The 14,615-nt window shown below is 45.5% G+C and overlaps 1 protein-coding gene across 1 annotated transcript; it reads right to left on the reverse strand.

Annotated features, from left to right (window-relative positions):
• Positions 1-5,800: 5,800 nt before the first annotated feature.
• On the reverse strand, positions 5,801-7,184 carry LOC133891168 (uncharacterized). Its single transcript, XM_062331887.1, has 2 exons — positions 6,080-7,184; positions 5,801-5,865 (listed from the first exon to the last, which is right to left on the reverse strand). The coding sequence occupies exons 1-2, from the start codon at positions 7,182-7,184 to the stop codon at positions 5,801-5,803; spliced, it is 1,170 nt and encodes a 389-aa protein (XP_062187871.1).
• Positions 7,185-14,615: the final 7,431 nt, after the last annotated feature.

Raw genomic sequence — 14,615 nt, forward strand, 5'->3', positions numbered from 1 at the left:
TCCTACTTAACAAACAGCGATACCAACGATTGGGAGAACACAACAAATTCACTGACAATGACAGCGAACCCCACATGCTCACTCAGAATCAGCATTCTACAATTGCAATTCAAAACAGGTAGTACAACGAATCAAATGGATGCAAGATCAAGTCACTTAACCTCAAAACTATAACCGCACAATGGTTAAAGATGGCAGATATCCAAGCGTGAATATCTTATAGTCACATAGTAATTACAAACTAACAATGGTAAATGATTGTGGATCTCTAGTGTAACACCCCGGCAACGACCATAAGCCCAGAATGCCACGCAAAACTACCTACGGGTCCACTAAACAATAAAATTTTTGGCAGCATCTCCCCTAAAAATGAGTATAACGAAAGTAAACAAACACGGGCAATTATATATGGATATCAACACACTAACAAAATCCAGCATCCTAGCAAACAAGTAACATTCCTCAAACAAACTTTCACATCACGACAAAACCAGCAAACAACGAAACAACTGTTGAGGGAAATATCCCAGCCCACAGATAATACTAAGGGCACACCGTCAAGAGCTTCTCTTGGGCTCTGGAATCTCTGCAGAAGCTAAGGTTTCCAGAGGCCGTGAACCCTTAGACCACCTCCTCTCGAGATAGGGGAAGAAGCTAGCCTCCGGAAGGAATATCAGCAAAAGGAGAACACCAAAGACAATTAGCCTGACACAAAGTGAGCTGCAATTAGTGTCAGTACCCTAACATCCTAGCGTAAGTGGGAGCCGGACTGACACCTTGGACAGTGCGGCGCTTCAATAGGCGAACGACTGAGTACCACGCCCTTAGAGCTAATTGCACCACTATATTACTATAGTAGATAATATCTTCTAATTAGGGGTAAATGCATCCTACCTAGGCCAATGCTGTGCGATTCGACCGGCCCTAAGCATATGTGGTATAGTGATAGCTTGTATCGCTATCTTTGTAAGGGCATGCTTACATATTTACACCCTGAACGGCACTATAAATACAGACCTGTGGCCATTAGGTCAGAGGACACAATATTTCTTACTATCAACATGTTTTTGGTTCTCCCTCCTCTCTACTTCTTCTCCAAGCTTGAGTCTCTTCTCTAGAAGAGACTCTCGCCGCACTTTGTTCATGGAAGACATCTTCTCTTCCGCCAACAACAACTAAGAGTCACCAACTGGCATCACAATCAGACTAAACATCAAGTGGAGGTGTTTGTGCATACGACGTGCTGCTACCCATCCTGCATGCTTTCCATCACCTCATGGTGTACCTGGAAAGATAGCAAGGGTGAGATTCGAAAATCTCAGCAAGAGAATTACTTTAACAAGCTATTTAGCTACAGCTAAATAAACATCATCTTTAACAAAGATAATAAGTTGAACAAGTTGACAATAACTGGAAAACATAATTAAGCCTGACAAAGCAACAACAACCACATACTTTCATCCGCTACCTATAATTCACCATATCAACTCCATCCAATACGGTATTAACGATTTCTTTGCAATATAAGAACGACATTGAAGCGATTAAAGTAAAGACATCCATATGAATGAATATGATATGCTCTTCCTCACCCTTTCCCCTCCTCGGGTAACGTAAGGGTGTGCGATGTACCCCTCCACGAGTAACGTACGGCTACCGGTATGATCGCAGCCAAAAGACGGTGACATGACTTCTAATGCATGATATACATATGCACGACATGCTTCATACATAACCAACAACATAACTTCCAATATATACGTAAAACTTCAAGAATTGCATACTATAATGAATGAACAACTGCAAAACGACAAATCTCACTTACTTCACTTCTTACTTCAAGAATTCAAGTAAACGTCAGAAAATAAATATGAATACATCATGCATAATCGAAAGACATGAATTCAACATAAGTCTACACGTCATGCTTCACATTTAATGAACATAAACAACTACAAGAGAGAAGACATATCTCACTTCATTTATCTCATAATCGAGAGAAAACATCAATTCTTCAGAAGGCATAAAGTAAGTCACATGCTCATATTTAATTTAGTAAGTTATTAGTAAGTGCGGCAATTAAAAAATGAAGGTAACAAAATAACAAAATCAAACGTAACCATCCGTCGCATTCACTTGCCTTTATCGAGCGGTGATGAAAAGCTTTAGGCACGTCTCGAAGCCACACCACCTGCTCAAGCAAGCACCCTCAGTACCACAACAACACATACAACACATTCCAACATATTGAACACGATCCTATGCTCCAAACCTCGGCACATGAGAAACCGCAAAACAACGACACACACATTAAATGATAGTTACCCTACTTGTCTTTTTTGCATATTTTAATCCACTAGGGCTATGGTATCGAATAAATACATTTCTAGAAACTATAAAAAATGATCTACCACTTTCGTTATTACACCGTATTTTACTTCTGCCATCTTCATAGGTTAAATTGCATTACCGATAATTGAGATTCGACGAACACTAGAACATCAGAATTCAACGAACCATATCTCGCAAACCACAAAAGCTAAAATAGCAAACTTTTTTGCTCACAGAAAGATAAAAACCTAATCTACAACTTTGTCCAGAATGAGAAAAGCCAGATCGGCCTCTAAGACCCTCGAATTCAAGCTTGAATCACTACTGTTCAGAACATCGACATGCTACAACAGTCCACTTCCGCAAGCAACTACTCCCAAACCACACGGCCAAAAAAAATCTGAAATGATCACAGGAGCTAGGATCCAACGCTACCTACAACTTCCTAGTTGTCGGGTTCTGCAGGAAAAATCATTTTGGTCACCAAAACCACCGAGATAGCTGTTGCATGCAGAACACACTATCGATCTCACATCCTGCGACGTTTTTTCTTCAACCCCAACACAAAAATCATCTAAAAGAGTGCTTAGGGATTACCGTTGCAATGGAGATCACAAATTGGTGGAGAATTTGATGAAATCCCCCAAAATTTTCCTCCCCCTTTTCCCTTTCTTCTTCCTTCTTCCTCCTCCCTGTTGTTCCAGTCAACTGGACCATAGCAGCAGCACCACAGCATGGCACGACAGCACACGATGGAGTGGAACAGCAGCAGCAGCAGGGCGTGGTTGCACTTGCACAAGGCATCGAAGCGCAGCAGCTAGGCGGTAGTGGCGGTCAACAGCGGGTGACGGCACACGATGACGAGGCAGCGGTCGGTGGCGTAGGAAGCTTGGCGACGGCGCGACGGTGGGCGGTTACGCCGACACAACAACGGCGAGTACCGATGGCGTGGAGTTAGGGCTGGCCTTATCCAAACCGGATGGATGAGGCTGAGTCGGTCTTATGACTCAGTCGGTTGCCGTTCTTTTTTCTTTTACCATCCAACGATTGGGCTCGCCACGACTTCAATGAGTGTCCAAACGGTAGATAGCAAAACGAAATTGTCTCAATGAGATATACATATTCACGGTCTCCAATCGTCGATCCGAGCAACGATTCAAAAAATCAAATTTTGTACTAGTCACAGGTCCCGCGGTCAATATCTGAACTTTGATCAATTTTGGGTATTACATTTAAACATGGTTATCTTAGAGCTACTTTTAAGAAGCGAATCAATGTTTGGGCTAATTCTGTTTTCAATCCGTAGTGTGTACAATACCAGCTAGTGTGGAAATATGACCAGCTGGAAACTAATCTCACCCTCAATCCCTCATGGAGGATCCTCTGCGCTTCGTGTTCTTGTTAGCTACTATGAGGTGGTACTCGTACTGCTCCGAGACTCCGAGGTCCCTGCGAGCGCCGACGGCCGACCGTCGACCGCGGGTCGATGCGACGGCGCTTCGGTGCTGCGGGTCGGCGAGCGCGAGTCGGCGCCTCGGCCTTGGCGTGGTTGGTCGTTGGGCGCGGGTTGACACCTGGGTGCGGATGCGCAGGTCGGGATGGGGATGCTGGATGCAGATGGAGATCTGGGGATAGGGATTGGGACGATGGTTGACGGGCGCTGCCGAGCTGCGAGCTAGGCCTTTTTCTTGCTGCTGATTGGGACGATGGAAGTTGGTTGTGGGCTAGGCCGATGGAAAGTGGAAACTATTAACAAAAAAAGACCAAAATCATAGGGTAGTCCTGGCCTACCCGAAGCACCCTGTAGCTCTGTCCATGCCCGAGAATGGCACTAGGTTGAGATGCCATCACGAACTGATCCCAGCGAGAAGGGTTGCATTTGAAAGGGGTGATGCTGGGAGATGTTTCATTGGGTGCCCACCGGTAAATTAGCCGATTTTGCATGTTGTTCTGTTTAGTTTTTTTTTCCAATTTTGACTCATCATTCTCTGGTTTGTAGGATGAAGACGATGATTGAGGGTTCATCCAGTGGGTTGACAGGGAGTGAGATGAGAGGATGAATTCACAATGGAGCGTTTGTGGTTTCATCTCGGTAAACCAAGAATACGGAGGTGAAGCTGCAGGTTGAATGGCACAACAGTGTATCCCCACAGGAGACAGTAGGTAGGTGACAGCTATTGTGAAATTAACTATGTCCGGGTTATGTTAGTAGGTGACCGTAGAAGATAGGCCTGTAAAAGGTTCAATATCCTTGCCCAAGTAGAAAAATGTCTAACCAAGTTTACTGATAAATGTCTAAAGACAAGTGACCATATTGTGAAGCCTAGGCCGAAGGATCCCTCGTCTCATGCCTCCCTTCCAGAAACACTCCTCGTTCCTCGTGGATTCAATACCCCGGAATACTCTATGGTAAAAGGCTACAGTGGAATCCGTGACAGCCAACAGCCACTAGAACACATCAAATCATCTTCCTGTTCCTAATACAATAACTTTGAATGACCAACTAATGCCATCAAGCTCCTTGTGACAGGCTAATCTTCGATTTTTTTGTGCACATGGGCGAATTATTGTTGCAGACTTAGGCCATCTTCAGCAGAGGAGGTATTTCTGCAGATCCGGCTGGTACAGTGATTTTTGCGGGGGGTACTGTAGCAGCTCCAGCAGAGCCAGTATCCGGTGCTACGTCGCTACAGTATTGTGGAGAGAGAAAACGGACCAGCAACTTTGCGGAACTACTGTAGCACCCGTAACACTGTAGTACTGTATCAACACTGCTCACAGAGACTGGCAGGGGTCCAGAGATAGGAAACAATGTCTGTACTGTAGCAGTACTGTATCGACACTGTTTACGGAGGCTGACAGCGGGTTTAGAGAGAGAAAAAGAGGAGTAGAAGGTAGAAAATAAGGTAGCTGCTGGAGATGAAAAAATAAGAGATACTGTAATAGTGATAAGGGATGCTGTAATAATGTTTTTAGGATGAAAATTTGAGGTAGCTGCTGAAGATAGCCTTAGGGCATGTTTCCTTCACTACCATACCACAAGTTAGGTGTGTCACAGTTTCTTAGGTTGTTATTCGGTTCACTGTCACAATTATGGTTTGTCATAGTTTCTTAGCTCCATAACCCGCATGTCATAAATATATTTCTTTGCCTATTTTCGCTAAAGTTATGGTTTCAATTTTGTTCGCCACATTTCTGTGGTAGCCACAATTTGCTTAACTTTAGTTGTGCAAGATTAGACTCGAACCAAACAGTCCCTTACGGTTAATATGAATAAATATTGTTGCGAGTTACAAATCATGCATCCTGTAAAACCAGCTAGGCAAAAATGCAACAGCTGAAGACTATATCATCACCAACCCTTTCCCAAACCAACAGCTAGCGCCGACAAACAAAACCAGTAGGATCTTAAAACAACAGGAGACTACCCAACTTCCCCATGATTGAGAAGACCTCACATGACACCGCCTTAAGCTTTTGATGCGCTTGAAGCACCTGCTCTTGGTCCCTCGTCTGTAGAGGCCGCTCCCAACGCTGCAGAAATACACAAATTAATTTAATAGCATCAGGTGGTTGAGAACTGACCTGCCCTCAATGAACATTTGTTTCTAACAAGTTAAGCCGAAAAAGCCAACGAGTTGCTAGCTAACCAAACAAGCAAGAAGAATACTCTCGATCATCTGGATATTCGCAAATCACAAATAAGCAAAGCATCCACACTGGGTTACAGGGAGAATGAGGTAAGTACCTGGAGTGCAGAAGCTTGTGTATGGAACAATGTCACGGGTGTCACGGCGCTCAGTGTCCTCATATATCTGCCTCACCAGGCCAGACTTGAGATCAATAGTGAAGAGGAAGAGCCCAGTATAGGTTGCTATGAAAATGAGACCAAGGACGTCCACAACAGCAACCACTCTAGTTACGATTGTTGAGAGGGGGAGCAGCTTATCGAGCTCAATGACTCTTCGTTGTGCCCATCCGACATTTGATCCATCGTCAACCCTTGACCACGTAGAGAGTTTGGACCTCTGTACCACGGCGAATCCAAGCCCACCATCCTCCGCTGTCATGAGAGCTTTGCAGCTACCGTCACACACAGATGGTAGGCTGATCACCGATAGTTCCTGTTTGCCCATATCATACTCCAATATTCTATTCTGGTCACACTTGAAGTAGAGTGCATTCGCCACGAGAACACTGGGTCCTCTCAAGATACGAACACTGAGGTTCTGTACAGAGATTGGCACGCTCCACGCGTGTTGCTCCGATGAGTAGACGCAGGCGGACGTGAGCCCATCGAACGGTTCTGTGGCTACGACGACCACTCGGAAGGGGCCGTAGCCGCAGTCGACGTGGTCGCAGCCTGGCGCCGCGCAAAGCAACGCGGCGCTCCATCTGTACGTGTAGAGCGGCACCATGGGCAGCCTCCGCGCCTCGCCCGTGATGGGATTCCACACGATGAGGTCCAGCTCTACGGTTTCAGGAGACGTATCCATATCGTAGAAGAGGATGCGGCCGTGCAGGGCGTCGACGGCGCGCCAGCTGGGGACAACGGCATGGGACAGGCGGAAGGAGGTCGTGGAGATGAAGCGGGTGTCACCTGAACCTCTGTGGCGGAAGCAGGAGATCGTGGCACGGGACGGCACGAAGCAGAGGAAGCCGAGCATGGGGGACGTCCGATGGAGCTCGCGGAACCTGCGGCGGAAGAAGGGACCAGAGACGAGGCGGCACCAGCGCTTGCAGACGAGCGCGGCGCGGAGGAGGCTCGCGGGGTCATCGGGCGGGAAGCGGAGGAGGATCTCTTCGACGAGCTCGTCCATTAGCGGTGGCAGACGGCGTGACGGCGGCGCCATGACGATTGCTTCGTCGGACCTCTGGCGGCGGAGCTAGGGCTTGGTTACGATCTGCATCGGCTTGCTTGCTACTTAAAGGGCGGCTATGCCATGGAAGCAGCGAGAGTTGGGTTTAGGTTTACAGCGGTAGCCTCTGGTCTCAGAAGAATCCAAGACGGTTTCGCCTTTAGATTTCGTAATTAATCAAAAATACTCCAAGGTACAAACTCACACGAGCAGTTATATATGGGAATATACGCTGTTTTCATAAGGAAGTTATTGGATATACTCTTTTATCACTATAAATATACTTATATACTCATTTTAAGATATTCCAATATGAACTACATGAAAAAATTGAAAAAAAGTCCATCAATTTTAATAGATTTTGATAATACATTTATATTTATACACAAAATATAATATACTTAAAAATATGCAAATCACCTAAAAAGTATAGGTACCACTTAAATGATCTTATATACGCACATGCTCTATATATATATCATTTATTACATGAGATACTCTCAATGTTATGAGATACGTATGCAGGAGTACATACTCCTGAGTGTGTGTGTATTGTTGGGGAATGACCTCACGGGCCCCCTTCGGATGGTGAGTCGAAGACATCTAATGGACACGGATTACTAATGAAGATTACAGTTATGTTATTTCAGGATGATGCTTACCTCCGAAGGGATCCTTCGGATAAGTGACGAAGGCAACACCAGGCCTTCGAACCAATCAAAGGACTACCCACGTCGCCCTCAGGAAATCCCCCGAAGCGAGCGCCGAAGCCATCACCACAAGCGGAGCCTTTGAGGGGCCTTCGGAGGTCAACCGAAGGTTGATTCGCGATCCCATGCCGAAGCCGGTCGAGGGTGCGCCGAAGGTCCCATCTGCAATAGACTTTCGGGGGCCAAGCTGAAGGGGTGATGTTCGTCGGAATCTGAGGATGGTGAAGGGTGAAATTGTAAAAATGTCATTGTACTTAGGAATGTACCGAATTACCCCCGAATATGCTAGGAATGTAGCAGTTAGAGTGTAGCAGTTAGAGGGGTAATGAGTAAATTGTAATAGGGAGTGGTTAAGTACGAGTTATAAATAGGCCCTCACTGTACCTGAAATGACAGTTGACATTAATGATATTGCACAGTTTCCGGTGTGTCACCGTAACAAGCCTTGGGATCCCTCTAAAGGGCTGAAGGCCCACCCCTGTGTTCGGTAAACAAGTTTCCAACAGTTGGTGTCGACCGTGGGGATCAAACATTCCGAGGTCATGCCACCCAAGAAGAAGCCGAAGCATGTTTGATACATCAGCAACATTGCCGGACCAACTGCTTCTAGTGGGGGCTTCGACCGTAACACTCTCTTCGGTGGTATCAGAGCCAATCAACACTTCGACCGATGTAGGCAACGATGACCAACAGGGATAGGATGGTGAGAATTTGATGGTGCCAGGCGATGGCGAAGCTCGTGAAGAATAAGCTCTCCAGCAAAATGCAAATGCAACAATACGAAGGGTACAAGCTAACCTTCAGGCCCGCTTCGAAGCTTCGTCAAATCCTTCGGCAGAAGAGAGGGGAAAAGCACATCTTGTTGAAGAGCTTGATGACTTTGATAACTCAGAAGAGTACGAAGGAGAGGAAGAAAATGAAGAAGAAAGAGTGGCGAGGCTAGAAGCTGAAGAATTGGATAGGCAAATTGCGCAGCAAAAGCGCATGTTGGATAGCTTGGCAGCAAGTCGGAAGGCCGCGAAGTACTGCCAGCGAGCCGACGAAGCCAGAAGAATTCTGGAGAAAATGCAAGAAGAGATTAATATATTTCAATGGGTAGGTGAGCAAACCCGCCACAAGATAACACCTCCGTCAGCATTTGCAGCATGGCCAGTGTAGGACCTTCGACAAGGTCATGTGCAGGCGATCCAGAATCACCACTCTCCATCGGCTTGCAGAACCAACCCTGGCCTTCGGGTTTCAAGATGCCGAGGGTGGTAATGTTTGATGGAGAGTCAGATCCAAAAGGAATTTGTTATGAGTTTCGAGGTAGCAATTGAATCCCCTGGGGAGATGACACAACACCGGTGAAGGTCTTTGTGTTGGCAGTCAAGGGGATAGCGAGGTCGTGGTACTCCGCTTTGCCTCTAGGATCCATGTACTCATGGGAGCAGTTGCGTAATGCCCTTTATAGTAATTTCCAAGGCAATCGAGCATAGAAGGTTACCGCTGGCGACCTCTTCGAGTCAAGTAATAGCCAACGGAGACACTGTAGAACTATATGCGTTGCTTTGTACATGTTCGCTGCCAGGAGAAGGGCTTGAGTGAAGATACCATCATCGATGCCACTATCCAGGGCATCAGAGGAGGACTTTTGGTAGGAAAGCTTACACACAAGAGGCCAGAGAGTGTGCAGGAGCTCTTCAACAAGATGGAGGAGTATGCAAGGTCTGAGATGGACCATCTTCGGAGGAAAAATGAGCTGGCAGCATTTAAAACATCGAAGCCAAACTCAAGCAGAGACGTAAACGCTGGCTAGTCGAGGGACAAGCCGAAGCATGTGAAGAAAACTAAAGCATTCGAGTACACATCAAAGCAAAAAGAAGTCAATCAGATAGACTTCGGACTAAACAAGGTCATGCAAGAGGTCATCGAAACACAAGGTGGGGGTGCTCGAGGCAGCGAACTGGCAGAGGCCGTGGAGGCTGAGGCGGTCGAGGCAGACGGGCTCCGCAGGATCCAACCGTATTATATTGTGAGTTGCGTGGCGAAGGTGCCGGTCATAAGACTAAGTAGTGCCTGCAGGGTATAGCCATAAAAGAAAACTTAGGGAAGCAAACCTTCAATCTTGCAAGAGTCGTGCATCACGCCACACATTTCAGGCACAACGATGTGTGGGAATCCAATTAGAGCCGCGGCCGAAACCCCTCGTCATTTCTTACTCAGTGGCGACCAATGGTTGTGGCACAGCCATACGTTCATACACCTTTGGCTCCACCAGACCAGACCTTTGGTCGGTCAACAGCTTTTCAAGCAGCACTCCCACCCCCTCCGCCAAGGCCAGCAATCGAAGCCCCCCCCCCCCCCAGAAACTAGCAGATCGGTGAACACAGTAACTCAGGGGTTCAATGTTGTGTTGGCAATCACTGGAGGATCCAGTCAGGAAATTGAATCAAAGAGACAGCAAAAAGAGTATGTGCGAAGGATTAACCATGTTGATGTAGGCCCTACTTATGTCCATTCGAAGTGGTCTCATGTGCCAATCACCTTCTCATAGGAAGACATGAGGGTTCTAGATTACCCGCATATGGATGCCTTCGTCATCACTGCAAACATTTCAGGGAACAAAGTGCACATAATCCTCATAGATGGTGGGAATTCAGCAGATATCATTTTCACCGATGCTTTTGATAGGATGGGCCTGCAGCGAAATAACCTTCGGCAGGCTGAATCCCCGTTGCTAGGCTTCGGGGGAAAAGAAATTAACACTTTGGGAAAAATAGAGATCCTGGTTTCTTTTGGAAAAAGGTCTAACTTTCGGACGGAGGATATCACCTTCGATGTGGTTGATATAACCTATCCTTATAATGCAATTTTTGGACGGGGAATCCTAAACAAATTCGGAGCAATTCCACACCATGGTTACTTGTGCATGAAAATTCCTAGCCCTGGAGGTGTCATAATAGTATTTGGAGATCAACAAGTGGCCCGTAGGATTGAAGTGGGAAATACTCCAGGCAGGCGAAATGTTCACGTAGTGGCAGAGCCTCCGATGAAACCTGAGGAGTGTGAAGAACAGCTACAGACACAGCGGGTGACGAAGGCTATACCCAAAGGCCAGACCAAGAAGGTGTTGCTATGTCAAGACAGGCCAGACAGAGCAGTTGTCATTGAAGCTGAGATGATAGAGGAGGCCGAGCGAAGGATGACACAGTTCCTTCGCAACAACGAAGATATCTTCGCTTGGTTGCTGAAGGATTTGCAAGGAGTAAATAGAGAAATCATCCAACATACTCTAAATGTGGACTCAAATGTGAAGCCAAAGAAGCAAAAGCTTCGGAAGGCTTCAAAGGAGAGGGAAGACGCATCGAAAGTTGAGGTGCAGAAGCTGCTTGATGCCGAGGTAGTACGCAAAGCGTTGCATTCTGAGTGGCTGGCCAACCTGGTGCTAGTCAAAAAAAGTAATGGAAAATGGAGGATGTGTGTAGATTTCACAGACCTTAATATAGCCTGTTCGAAGGATGACTTCCCTTTGCCACGCATTGATCAGTTAGTGGACTCCGCTGCTTGCTGTGAAATGTTGAGCTTCCTGGATGCATATTCTGAGTACCATCAGGTTTGGATGGCGAAGGAGGACGAGGAAAAAACAAGTTTCAGAACCTCCTTCGGCATATGTTGTTTTGTAAGGATGGCATTCAGTCTTTGGAATGCTGGTACCACCTTCGCTAGATTGGTCCAAATAGTGCTAAAGTCGCAGTTGGGCTGCAATGTCTCTGCATATGTTGACGATATAGTAGTCAAAAGCATCAGGGAAGACATACACATCGATGACCTTCGAGAAACCTTCGATAATCTATGAAGTGCAGGGCTAAAGCTAAACCCAGAAAAATGTGCATTTGGTGTGCAATCCAGAAGATTGCTGGGCTTCTTGGTGTCAAAAGGGGGCATCGAAGTAGATCCCTAGAAAATACAAGCAATACTTGACATGAGGCCTGCCCAGAGCAAGAAACAAGCGCAACACTTAGCCGGAAGATTTGCAGCTCTAAGCTGATTCATTACCAGATCCACCGAGTGAAGCCTTCCTTTCTTCAAAACCCTTAAAGGCTCTGACCCTTTGAAGTGGGGCGTGGAGCAGAAGGATGCCTTCGATGAGTTAAAGAAATACCTGATGAAGCTCACAGCTCTAACCAGCCCAGATCCGAAGGCTGGGTTGTTGCTATACATAGCGGCATTTCCTTCAGTAGTAAGTGATGTACTTATGCAAGAGATGCAAGTAAATGACAAGCCATAGAAATTTCCAGTATACTATGTTTCGAAAGTCTTGGCAGGGCCGAAGAGGTTCTATTCTGACATGGAGAAAATGGCTTACGCGGTGGTGATGGCATCATGAAAGCTTTGCCATTATTTCACAGCTCACAAGATAACAGTACCTAGCTCCTTACCCCTTCGCGACATGTTTAAAAATCGCGAAGCCACAGGAAGAATTGGAAAATGGCCGCAGAGTTTGAACCATTTACATTGGCCTTTGTTGCAAGAACGGCAATAAAACCTCAGGCTTTAGCAGAGTTTTTGGCAGCTAGATGTCGTAGACCAAAGGGCCAGAGGAAATCCCATTAGACCCAGTATGGATCGTGTATTGTGATGGAGCCTGGGGGGCTTCGGGTGCTGGCGCGGCAACAGTTGTATCTTCACCCTCAGGCGTGAAGCTGCGATACGCTGCCGGACTTGATTTTCGATTGATAAACAACATCGCAGAATACAAAGCAGTTCTTCTTGGGCTTCGTAAAGCGCAAGCGCTTGGCGCCCGAAGGGTACTGGTCAAGACAGACTCTAAGGTGGTTGCAAGTCAGATTGACAAGACATTCCACGCGAAGGAGCCAGAGCTAGTTAAGTATATGGCAGTAGTGCAAAGCATGGAAAAACATTTCTTGAGGTTCACAGTCAAAAGCATATCAAGAAATGACAACTTTGAGGCCGATGACCTCGCCAAGGCTGCGGCGCAACATCTACCAATCCCGTCGGATGTCTTTTATCAAAACTTGAAGGTGGCTAGAACCAACTGGAATAATAATGATTTTATTCCTATCGGTTCTAGCCATGTACATAATGTAATTGTTCCTTATTACAATCTATTCTTCTAATAAACTGTATATAATAACATTTTCACACTTAATAATTTTGACAAATAATATTTTCAAATATTGTAGACGAATTATGTTTTCACAACTAATAATTGGTATACTTATGGTTTGTGTCGACGATTGGTAAAGTTGATTATGCAAATACTTATTTAAAGTAGGGATATTTGATCATTAACTGTGCGTATCGATGAAGATGACGAAAGATTTTATACATGTTCATGTATCCCTTAGGATAATAATCTTACATCATGTTTAATCTTGATTAATCTCATAAAAAGATAATTACAACGGGGGTATGTCTAGATCTAATCCTAAGGAACTCGACAAGTTTTCTCGTGTTCTAAGTCATGAAGCCCTTGTTGAATGCCTTTTGTCTTAGTATGACTCTGTTGTGGACCTCAATGGGTTAGTTATGCACCTATCCCACTAGGCTTGCTCTTTGTGATTTGTCCGACTTCTTTCTTGGAATTCAATTATCTGGCCTAGAATCAGATCTTCCCTCTCCTTGACGTGCCCCCCCCCCCCCCCGCTCATATAGTCAGCGTATGGGAGTCGTGTTGTATTCAGAGTTTTCGAGTGTAACCTTCCTAGATTGTATAATTGTATAACCTCTCGAATACTCCTTCCTAATCTGGGGATGGTTTTCGTGTAGAACATGATGAATCGCATAGAATATCAACACATACCTTATTTAACCCATATCGGTTGTGGAACCTACCGTATTGGGCTAAAGACACATGTACGGTGTATGCTTGTTCTATGGATATACCGTATTTTTAATAAATATAAATAGTTATTAATTATTTATTCCTCTCGGCTAGCCCCTAACTTTTCTCAGAAGAGGGCAACTAGATTGTTTGTAATCGTGAATCTGATCGTACTAGAAATTGTCTGGTCAGGAATAATCCTTGAAAAGAAATGTTCTTCTTAGTCGGGAATTATCCTCGACTAAATAGAATATTTCATAGTCAAGGAGTTCCACCGACCGAATAAAGCTTTACTTGTAGGGGTTTACTTAGTCAAGAATTACTTTTAACCGCAGAAGCTCAAAGGTCACATTCTCTTTTTCTGCGTCCTCACAGAATATTGCATTAAATGTGCTCGACTTCTGATGAGAGTTGAAACAATTATGACGTCTAAAGAGGTGCTTCGATATTTGAAACACCGATAACTCCGTTGACATGCAAATCTTGCTCCCTTATAAATAGAAAGAGAATAAGAGATCTTGATGTTATCCTTCTGTTGATCTCTTATTACCAAGCTCTTTGCCTTCAAGCAAACAACTTTTCACCTTCCTTCAATCTCTAGCCCCCAAGTCCTCAATGGTGACCTCGAACAGCCATGTGAGACCTCGGAGATGTCGGATGCCTGCATCTGGAAGTTGGAGAAGGAACAAATGGTCATTTGGAGGAGTCTAATCCCCTGGAGGTCAGTGGAGGGGGAGGAGATTCCAAGCACATACACTGGAGAAATCGTGGTATTCTATGCCTTTTTCCTTTGCGGCTTCCGTGTCCCCACCTCGGAGACTTTTTTTCAAGAAAATCCTCACCTTCTATGACATCGAGCTCATCAACCTCAACCACAACTCCGTCACA

Source organism: Phragmites australis, chromosome 14 (assembly GCF_958298935.1).
Source record: "Phragmites australis chromosome 14, lpPhrAust1.1, whole genome shotgun sequence".
In the NCBI taxonomy this organism is placed as follows: domain Eukaryota; kingdom Viridiplantae; phylum Streptophyta; class Magnoliopsida; order Poales; family Poaceae; genus Phragmites; species Phragmites australis.